Consider the following 12,018-nt stretch of genomic DNA (forward strand, 5'->3'; position numbering starts at 1 on the left):
TTAGTATTCTTCTCATTTTTCAGTACTAAATACTGAAAATCAGTACCACTTGGCAGCTCTGGACATGGAAGGATAAGTGAGGTAGTCAAGACGTTAGGCGGTGCTGCACCATCCTGAGTTTGCCCAATCTCAAGATTTTAGCCCGATCGGCCCTCTTCGCGATTAATCTCAAGATTCAAGAAACCCCATCTCCACCATCGCAAGAAGAGCAATTCCTGCTGGAGCGAGGCATCGATGCATTGCTGTGTATAAATAATCCCGAGTGCGTGTGCACCTACGAATTAGCGCGATAATTTGTCAAATAGCGTGCTATTTTGCAAATAATCCCAAGTTGACTTGGGATTGCAATCTCAAGATTAATCCTACGAAATAGCGCGATAATTGCGTCTGCATTGCAAATAATCTCGAGATTTTCAGATCGGGATAATTCGCCAGATCAGAAATAGCGCGCTAATTTGAAAACTCGGGATGGTGCAGACGGCCTTACTGAGTAGGAATCCCACTCAGCATTTCTTAGCACTTGGCATTCTGCAGCATTTCCCATTGTCTTGTCTATGCTGAAATGGGAGCATACATGAGAAAAAGACTCTAAGATTGTAGCGTTCTTACCAAGCAGGTTCCATGACATTTGCTCCAGCGACAATTGCTCCGATAGAAAATCTGCTCATTAAGCCAAACACAAAACCTAATCTCCAAAGCTAAATCAATCCTAATCCATATGTTCACATTATGCTGAACCAAAAACTCTATTACAATCCTTACTCTAACACTTTTCCCTCTGAGATATTAAGACCAGAGAAAATGTCGGAGGAGCAAATGTCGTGTCACCACCAAATGACACATCTGAAAGTTTTGTTTTAAATGTTTGCAGGAACATGTGTTCACATGAACAAGCCTTCAAGCAAGAAGAGAACCTGCATGAAATTAGGTTATTACTAGCAACAGAATCGGTTTCTATACATAAGAAATATTTTTTAAATACAACCATTGCCACAACACAGCCTAAAATAGGCAAGGAACTTTTGAGTTTACATCATTATACTTTCTGTTCTTCCATACCCAGTTGTACTATTTCATAAGTGAAACTCTTTGTTAGGTTCTCACGGAGTGATATGAGGCAGGTTGGTTTTGAAAACTCCTCATTTAAGCTGGTTCCACAGTCTCAGTCTTTTAGGCAAAACTGTTAAGAAAATGTGTCCACTCAATACTGTTAAGTATTTCAAAAATTAAATAGATTGATGATTTCAACAATACACTAAGTTTTAAAGAGATTTTGGAAGAAAAATATGCATATTGATCTGATTTGACTGGTCAAAAATTATGATCAAGTCAGTCAACAGTGTTTTTTTTCTCTCTCTACCTGAAAGCTAATAAGCTATATTTGAAAACCTTTGTAATACTGATTTTCAAAGTTTGAATCCATTATCAGAAAAATTTAAGGATTGTAATTTGTATTTATACATAAATCATTACTGATACACCAGGCAAGTTAAAATCTTCATCAAGAATGAATAGATTAAAAATCAATAATTTTCACTTGTAACATTCAATATCCTGTATGAAAAAGGTGCTCATTAAAGGGCTGAAGATATTTATATCCCAATAAATAGAGTTAAATTCACAGAGCAAAATGCTGAAAATTTGATCACAAATAACAAAGTTATTTATATTTCATTATATGAAGTAAGGTTTATTCAAAATTTTCCTACCAAGAACTAGAACAATTGGATTGACAACTGATTAAGTGCATTAGTTATTTCTTGCTGCAACTAAAATGGAGACACATCATTTACACATTTATGAAAAAATGAAACAATTATGATTTCATGTAATATCATGGGGGGGGGGGGGGATGCATCATATCTTCAAGGTAGCAAAGAAAGTTGCCAACTCGGTCATTCTTCTTTTCAAGAATGATTTGGGTCACATTTCAAACAGACAGCCTGTTTTGGGGATCGCTTTATAAATGACTCATTCGTTTGTTTGGGCTGCATTGAGTAAAGTGAAATATCAATAAATATGTCCCAGTTTACAGTCATGTTCCAGTTTAGAAGTTCCAGTTTATGTTAATGGGTTAGAATCAAGGTGTTAGCAATAGAGGGGAAGGGGGTGGGGTATGGACGGGACCAACTAGCATTCATATCTTACAAAGGAAACAATCCTATTTACTGGCTTATACATATCAACCACATTCTCATATCTGATGCTGAAAAACATTGAATTCTTACATCCCGTCTTTTACTTTTTCTTTGACCTGTCCAGGGACCTGGCCATGGAGAATTATTGTATTGTTACTGGTGGTGAAGAGAATTGTCATAGCACCCCCCATGACCCGGTAACTGGGCCTATCAGAGACACCGTTCTCACTACCTTCCTAAAACTAGTTTAGTGGAAACTAGTTTTAAGTGCAGTGAGAACGGTCGAAGTGATATTGGAAGCGATCTTCCAAACCGGTTTAGAAAACCACCTCACGATGTGGTTTTCAAGATCGCTTTGCCTCGCTAAACTGGTTTTAGCGTAAGTGAGGATGTCCACATTCGTTCTTCGGGAAGCCCACTGATAGCATTTCCATAGCAACAAGATCGCTTTACATGAAGTGATTTTGAAAACCACTTTCTTGTGATCAAGTGAAAATGCTAGCAAAGCAATCTTCCAAACTGGTTTCCAGTAAACTAGTTTAAGAAAGCATAATGAAAATGGCCTCAATGTCCGGAGTAACAGGCCTAAACTGTAAAATGTATGTGGAATTTTTTGTTTATATTTATTAAAGGACAAGTCCACCCCAACAAAATCTTGATTTGAATAAAAAGAGAAAAATTTAACAAGCATAACACTGAAAATTTCATCAAAATCGGATGTAAGATAAGAAAGTTATGACATTTCAAAGTTTCGCTTCATTTCACAAAAACAGTTATATGAACGAGCCAGCTACATCCAAATGAGAGAGTCGATGTCATTCATTTACTATTTCTTTTGTTTTTTATTGTTTGAAATATGAAATATTTTTATTTTCTCGTCATTGTCATGTGAAATGAAGTTTCATTCCTCCCTGAACACGTGGAATTCCATTATTTTAACATTTTGTGCTTCAGGCAAGGAGGTCCTAATCGTCAAATTCGTAAAAATTGAAATATTGTATAATTCAAACAATAAAAAACAAAAGAAATAGTGAGTGAGTGACATCATCAACTCTCTCATTTGGATGTAACTGGCTCGTTCATATAACTGTTTTGTTAAAAATAAGCGAAACTTTGAAATGTCATAACTTTCTTATTTTACATCCGATTTTGATGAAAACTTCAGCATTGTGATTGTCTGATTTTTCTCTATTGATTCAAATCAACGTTTTTCTGAGGTGGACTTGACCTTTAAATCAGGAAAAGGGGAACAAGAATGATAAAGCAGTGTCATGAGCTAGTCATTGGGTCATGTGTACTGGGTCAGTAGACAGTTGGTCAATGACAGGAAGAGGATAAACCCGTTGGGTAATTAATACCAATTTGCTTGCCCCCCTAAACCCCTATGTCAAGTTTGACAGGTCAGGCTTTATAACCATAGTGGAACTATTAAGGGGGTTCAAACAATCATAACCATAAAACAATAGCAGCTAATTGGGAATGATGCTGCCAAAGAATTTGAAGGTGCATCCGCTCAAGTTTACAGGGGTAGAATAAGTGTTTGAAATGTGTTTAGTATCAACATAAACATGCAGGTCTACTTGTGTCTTTTCTTTACTTTCATGTCAATGTTAATTCAGAATGCATGATAATAACAATTATTAAAACAGCAATATAAAAAAAACATGTTATAGCCTGTATATAAAAGATTTAGTACTAAAGGTTCAATATCATCAAAATGTATGTCTGAAAGTTAGAATCAACTGACTGGTTCACTATTAAAGTATTTAGCCTCCGATCCATGAATCATATATGAGGTTTCCAAAGAAATGTGTATATTTTTAGGATTCATGGTCTTGTGATATTCATTATCTCATTCAGAATCTTTCCAGAGGCCCCCGTACTTCATTTATCAATTCAAATTGAATGCTGCTTTAAATACAAGTTTCACATGGAATAAATGAAATGCATAAAACTGAATTAGTAGAAAATAAAGATGGGGAAAATAGGGAGGTAGAAATAGAGAGGGATAGGGAGGAGTTCAGAGGGAGGGAGATATGAGGGCATATCAGGACCCTGTCTTACAAAGAGTTGTGATTGATCCAATCAATAGCAACTATGGAAAGCCAGCAAAGTCAGCAAATGAAATGCATGTTTGTTTGAAAAATTTTCTCGATATGAATGTATATCGATAATTTTTTTACAATTTGGTGTGTTCTCCTTTGTTTATAAAGGACATTTTGCAAATTTCCTGGATAAAAAATTATGACACTAATAGATGTCCATAGACTTATATTGTAACTCTTTGTAAGACAGGGGGCCCCCCGGAGGGGAAGAGTACGGATTGAGAAGAGAGTGAAATGTTGAAATGTGACAAGACAATAGGTGATTTCAGACCGCCTCAAAGTTTGTCAGTTCCAGGTATTTTCTGATCGGGAAAATTTACCCGATCAGAAAATACCAGGTAATTTTGGCAATTTGAAAGCAAATTACGCGTAATATCCCCGAAAGAAAATACCCACTAAATAGTAGGTACTTGGCAAAATAACAAGAACTTTCGCGGGGATTTTTTCCAAAGTCGCAGGTATTTTGGCAATGTGAAAGCAATTTACAGGAACTTTTAGCCCAGCTTGTAGTTAGGCACGGGCAAGGTGGGTGGCTGCTGAGCTAGTAGTTTTGAATCTCGCGCCTTGCCTGCTTGTCAGACCATACTGCGCATGCTCCTAACTTCAGGAATTTATCCTGAAGGTTATGTTTTGGGGCGGTGTGAATGCAGGATTAATGGGTATTTTTAGCCTAAAAAATTATCGTAATTTAACAGGGATTCTTATGATCGAGGCGATTTGAAACCACCTAGTTTATCCTCCATACTCACCTAGCATTCGAACATAAAGAGCTGTCTTATCTGCACGGTCAAATGATATCCCACCACGCCTCTGAAAGAAAAGAAATGAATTTAATGCTAGACTAATTAATGACAAATGACATCCTAAATTCTAACAAATTTGTTCATGATTGGTTGACTTCTTCCACGTCAAAGGTTTATTTGACCTCTGCTTCCTGCGTCAAATTCACCGATGTTCAAAAAAAAGGGAGGGAAAAACGTGGTACAATTTCATAATCTCCAAAAATATCAAACTTTATTTTGTGTTTGAAATTTTATACCGGTATGTGATATTTGTTTGAAATTTTACTGTACACACCCATGGTCAAACCTATGGCAGGCCTTACAAAAATAATAAGACATTCTTGGTACCTTCCTATCATACCATCCTTCATATGATAGCAATGATGTCACAAAAACATGATCATAAACATGAAGGGTTTCCCCGAAGTAAGGAGGTTAATATCATTGCAGACAACTTGTCTTTTGATTTGGCAAGCATGTATCCACATCCTTCCGGCTCAAGTAGCGGGCTGTTGGCATTGTGTTTTCGAGGAATGCCGCAATGGCGCCATGAGGAAGGTTTATGGAGTATGATGCTTGCATACGTCATACCAATTGTAATGTGGTTCGTTGTTCATTTACAGGGCACTGTAACATTAATCTTAGCAACTAAACATAGGCCTGAATTCTATGATTTCATTGCACTGATTATTGTGTAGGATTAATCATAAAACCCAGCCTTATAATCAATTGCTACACTTAATGTTAACAGGCCAAGTACTAATCAAAGACTTCAGCAATGAAACTTATAAACGGTTTATTAGGTGAAATTAAGAGGAATGGGTCACTGAAAATCTTCACAATAAAACCAGAGGCCTAGATTTATTTTGATACGCTATTCCTAATAGGACACAAAGTAACTCTTATGTAACTCAAATATCACCTTCCTTTATGTATAAATATGTTTTTCATATGTCAGACATGAAAGTAACTCATATCATATTACACTTTTTTTGCTATTAATCAGACATAAAACTTACTCTTATATCATATTTTTCTCTATGCTATCAATAAGATGAATAAATATTCTTGTGCAAATGGTGGAAGTTCATCATTTAATTTTAAACATGAGGATTTTAGTAATCATACTATGTTCTAAATCTAAAATGTCTAAATCTAACAAATAGAAATGGTACTCATGTACATGTAGTCAACTTGATACATTTACTTTGGCCAGCAATTTATATTAATTTCTGAGATATATGAGGATTTTCACAATGATGCCATAATTTTTTTTGATACAATGGGAAATGCCATTGGAAACATTTAAAGTAGCAAATCAAACAACATTTGCACACTCTTAATATGCATTTCAGCAAAACATTGTATCTGCATGCATTGACTTAGCACACAAAAGAGCTATTTTGCTAATCGCATGTATTAAAACTATGGTCAGCCTTGTTGTATTCCGTATAGAATTTTGTACAGAGAAATCATTTTTCTAGCAAGAAAAATCTTGTAAGGCTTGGGACAAAAAGTGGAAAGTACACAGATCAAACTTTGAATTTGACTTTCTCTGAAATTGGTTTCCGCACTCTCGTATCGCAATACAGCAGTTCGGACGACTGCCGACCATTTAGCTGTTAACCTTTTTTTCTCTTTGGTATTATGTTCAAACTCTACTAGGCGTCATTTGAACACGTCATGGAGTGGCCCTATACCAATTGGTTGTCAGTTTCAAAACTCCAGTTTTACTGAGTAGAATGGTTAAACATGATCTTCATGAATCAAAGTACAAACTCATGTTATATCACTCTCATCTGTTTCAAAACAAATATTATTTTACCCTTGATCTACTAAGAGAATTGGACTTTAAACACTTCAAAACAGTTGTAAACATGTTTTTAAAGTTGGCAAACATTCAACGACATGATAGCCAAACGGACATAGAGACAATTAATTGCACTCTGCTTCTCTGAACTGATCACCATACTACGTAAAATCAGAAAATCAAACAACAAAAAACCTGACGAGAGATGCCAGGAATCACGGATGGGGGTGTGTTGTCTGTTGGCGACGTCATCAAAATTGGAATTTTTACAAAAAATTACAATGATTAGCTAATTCACCTTAGCAGGGTGAATTTCGTGCAAGCTAGAGTTTGGAAAATAGCAAATAGAGGAGTATTGATTGATTATACCCGACTGATTGTTTTGTCGGATGAAATTATTCCTTTAATTACATCACTTTGAAGTAGTCTGTATCTATTGACCTACTGTGTATAAAATATAGAAAAGTATGCCAATATATATCGTCCAAGTCCCTGTCTTTCAAAAAATGAAGAGTAGTCACATAGACAACTCTGATTCCGTGATGTCGCCTGATTATGAATTAAAGTGTTCTTTAAAACAAGTCATCATTGTAAACGGGTAATTTTTTCTTTTACTACATCTTTTAATGAAATATTGTTCTTAACTTATCATTATAAAAAAATGTGAATTTATTGATAAACGAGTATCATTATCATCAAAGCTAAGTACAACCAGATGTAAATGAAAAGTATGAGTGTATGTTTTAGGGTTTTTTTTCTAGGTTGTCTCATGAATTTCACTCTCAGAACGCAACAAAATTCCTGCTAGTGTGAAAATTTGAGGTGTATAAGCTTAAACTTGAAAGCATATTTTCAAGACAACACACACTTTGCCTTTATGAAATTTTTTACCAATCAAGTTCATGTACAAGAATATTAGAGAATTAACATAATTTTTTTTTTATCTAGAAATTCTCCAAAAAACAGAATTGCATTTCTCAATGATGGCACACTGATGGGACTTTGCAGCTCTAATGATGTCTATCCTGTTAAGAATCTTCTTTGGGACACTTTTGCATTAACGCAAAACGATTGTTCCAAAAAATGAACTTCCTATTGTTTTGAAGTCAGCTTTCGCTTCAAAATTTTCACAACTGTGCAAAACATCTCCTGTTTGATGTTATTCTTCACTAGTTCTTTCTGTTTGGGGGGTGGGGAGAGTACGAGCTAAGCTTCAACTCACAAATAATTTGTTTTCAATATTATCATGGACACATATTAATGTGTCTGAAAAGAGGCTTAGTCAGCAGTTTTTAAAAAGGATAATAACATTGACTCGTTCAATGTGCAAAAGCAACATACAAATGACCTTATGGCAGTTTCCAAAAGTAATCTTTTATCCCAGTTGAGAATGGGGCACTTAACGTTATCGCTGTTAAAAGGTATAAGTACATGTGACCAAAGGATATGTGAAAAGGAAGTTTTTGCTGGCATTGACTTGTGATCAGATTAGGATGTCAAAGCCACTCCCCATTTCAATGAAAATAATAAATAAATAGATGAATTAAATAAAAAAAAAGAGGGGCAATATTTCAAAGAAAAACAACCAACAGAAAAAAAATACTTAATAATAACCTAGCGTGCAACACTGGAAGACAAAACAACCAAAAAGGTACAATGCATTTAGAAATCAGCAAATTGAAAATATATAAATTTTTTGCAAAAGGTAGCTGTAAATGATAAACATTATGATGGTTTAATTGAAGCAGAATGAGATCTTCAATATCTGACACGTTTTTTTCTAACATCTCCCACCCCCCCCCCCTCCAGCCGTCTCACTCTTCTGTACTTTTCCCCAGAGGTTAAAAGTTTACGGATTACAGCGCTTTTAATGCTGACAGATCTAAGGATCTATTCTGTGGGGAGCGGGAAGATTATGACAAATAAACGAAGCTCGACAGCGAGCTAGCTCGCTAGCCTTACCGGCAAACTGATTAAACATATCAAAATACAGCTTAAAGACAGTCTAACGTACTGGAATTAAAAACAAATAGTGATTTGACAATAAAACAACTGGCTGTTTCTGAATCCAATTTAAAAATGGAAAATGACGATTTAAAAGCCAAGCTGAGCTGTATATACCTGAGGCCATCATGGGTTAAGGGCATCAAATTTGGATTAATGTCATGCAAGAAGTTCTAGAACTGGAACAGTGGTGCAATAACAGTAAACAGAACATGGGAAAGTATGACATTATGCCCAATACCTTATCACAGTCTTCACAGAAAGGCTTTTATTTTCAATTTTTCCTTTACCTTTCCCCTGCAAAAGGGGGTCATGACACAAGCCCTCCCCCAAACCCCCTCTCCTTTCCCGGTTAGGAGTAGAACCCTATAGCTCTGGATAGGGAGTCAGGTGACTATACCACACCTACACAGATAATTGAATAAACTGAGAAACTAGCTTGCAAGGACAAATATTCTAATTATGTAGATCAGAAAATTTGACTGCTTTTTGCCTGGGGTAGCAGCAGACATCAGATGAATAACAATACTCGTCATGTGTGTTCATAACATACACAGGTCCTTCATGTGATATGGAGTGCTTCAGAATTTAATGAGAATTTCCTTGCTTCCATCACAAGACTCGTCACATACGGATGAGGAAAATAATCTACCCATTAATTTATCACTACTAGTATTGAAATTTAATAACTTAGTCACAAACTTATGCTAATAACTTACTTTATATTTAATCCTATATGCATGCTCATTCATCGTTCTATTTTCACCTCTCTCATCCCTTTATACCATTTCTCTTCTTTCATCCCATCTGTCTATCATTCCTTCATGAAAAACATTTGGTGTATAGAACAAATTTGCCAGTAGCAAGAACTGCATCACAGAGCTTGTTCATGTCATTAAAAATGTGGAAAGGAAATAGGCACAACATGCCAGTATGGTTTTCTGTGGTTTAACAGAAGGTGTATTAGCCCAAACTTAGAGACTACAGAAAAAGAAAATTTTCATGATACTAAAATGAGAATTTCAATTTAAAAACCTATAATTTGGGTCTAGTAACAAAATAAACAGCATCAGGTGCAAAATTATTTGTAACTGGAAAATTATTCAAAGCTTAACTATTTACAACAAATCACAATCAATAGTAAAATGAATATGGGCATGATGACAAAACAGAAAAATTAAGAAATAAAAGTTAACATTATAAAAGGGGGGAAATGAAAAAAAAAATGATACTGGTGTAGAGAACACACAATGTTGAAAAACAAGAGAGATAAATTGGGAGAAAGGGGGTTATAATGGCCAAAAAGATAATATTATAAAGACAAAGCTCAAAGCTGGGGAGGAGGGGGGCAAGTTCTAATGCACTTGAGCAGTCTTCACACATCAGCTCACAATCGCCTCTAATCACTCTCGATTGAATCTGAGAAGTACAACGACAGAAAGAAGCTTCGGACTGCCCCCAAACAGAACAACTACTGACACAAGAAATACAGAAGTCACGTTTAGCTTGCCCTCCACTTGATCCCAGCCGACAGACTTTACATACTCCTTCATTGGTATGTATTACCCTATCCAGTCTCTGTAGGATTCCCAAAGCTTAAGTTGGAGGGATTAACTATGCTTTTATGCCACTGGAGAGACATTGGATGCGCAACTGTAACGTGCCTCATGAACCCCTCTGCATTCTGGGAACCGTTAATGCACGTCGGAATCCGCCATGTGAAACACTTGAAGCGCTTGTTAGATGAGGGGTGGGTTAATTGAAATTAGAGGATACACTTGTAACGTCTTTCTACAGCCATCAATCCACAGGTAGTGCGGCTACCTTCAATTGCCCTCAAGATCTCTTTACATCTACCGACACTTGACATTAAAGAGCAACTCTTCTACTTACTTGGTTTCCATAGCAACATAAAGTTCAATCAAATACCAATTTGGTTTCCCTACAAAAATATCAATGACGTTACTGATTAGATGGAAAAACTTTCATATGTTGTTAAATTTCCAATCAAATCAGTAATTATGTTTTATGTACAGTGTATCGTGCAACCCTCTTCATTAGAAATTCAATAATCGAATATTGGGATTACTTCCATTGTCATTTCAACTATTTCAATGTCCTTTTTAAATGCTTTGGTATTTTTTCCTAAATTTCTAATCAAATAATAAAATAAGTTTAAGAAGCATGCTAAATCTATTTCAAAAGACATGTACCACAATATCATCTGTTACTACTATTAATCTAATGCTGCACAAAATATATCCATGTGTCTCAGATTTTCATCCCAGTGGCAGAAAAATGCCAAAATATGTTTTTAAAGTACAGAAGTTGAGAAAAAAATCCATTTATGGACAGTTTGAATTAGAGCAAAACTCAAAATTAAAAATATCAACAATTTAAGGCAAAGGCAAACTTTGTGATGAAAAGTAAAACTGATATCAATACAAATCCAGACACTCTTTACTAATTCAATGTGCTTTGACGATTCCTTCAGTATTGACTACTTCTTGTAAGTGTCAGAGCGTTAGAAATGGAAATATGATGTCATGGACACTTAGCCGTCAAGGTCACGATAAAAGGTTCACCCTGCCTGGGTCATATTTCATTACTTTCATTCCTTCTACCTCCCTTATGTATCACTTCTCATCATGATAGCTTGCCAACAGTATCAGTTCTTCAAGTCACGTCCTAGCCAACATCCTGAGTCTTCAAGTACGATCCAATACGTAGGTGGTGCAGAGGTTTGCGTGAGAGTCACAAGCTTGTGAATCATAGGTTCAAACCTCAATACACATGCCTAGTCAGGAATATCATAATGCATATCCAGTCAAAAGACTCGGCTTATTGGGATTTATGAATGCCTTTTCACATTTAATAATTTGTTAATACTGTATCCACATTAATTGGGCTCTGTGTTTTGTAATATAGATTTGCATGACTTTAGGTAGACTGGGAGAAAATAAATGTTTACTTGAATAGAATACGATGTTGCCTTGCAATGAAATCCGAATGAAAAACTAACGAATCTCTTTTTTCAAATTGTATAATGATCACCCCAAAGACAAGGGTCATTAAAGCATTTTATGGCCACAAACAACTTGTTATTCTTAAATATCATTAAATTTTATTAACGGGTAAAATCATATTCAACCATATCTAATTTCTTTGTATGCTATTCA

General features: G+C 35.5%; 1 protein-coding gene across 2 annotated transcripts in view; it reads right to left on the minus strand.

Moving 5' to 3' along the window:
* LOC121431091 overlaps positions 1-12,018 on the minus strand; it is a 73,424-nt gene that overhangs the window by 41,530 nt on the left and 19,876 nt on the right. For both annotated transcript variants that reach the window (XM_041628573.1, XM_041628572.1), the window contains exon 2: positions 4,993-5,053. In XM_041628573.1, the coding sequence (XP_041484507.1) occupies positions 4,993-5,053 (61 nt within the window). The remainder of the gene's footprint in view (positions 1-4,992; positions 5,054-12,018) is intronic.

Source organism: Lytechinus variegatus, chromosome 17 (assembly GCF_018143015.1).
Source record: "Lytechinus variegatus isolate NC3 chromosome 17, Lvar_3.0, whole genome shotgun sequence".
Classification (NCBI taxonomy): domain Eukaryota; kingdom Metazoa; phylum Echinodermata; class Echinoidea; order Temnopleuroida; family Toxopneustidae; genus Lytechinus; species Lytechinus variegatus.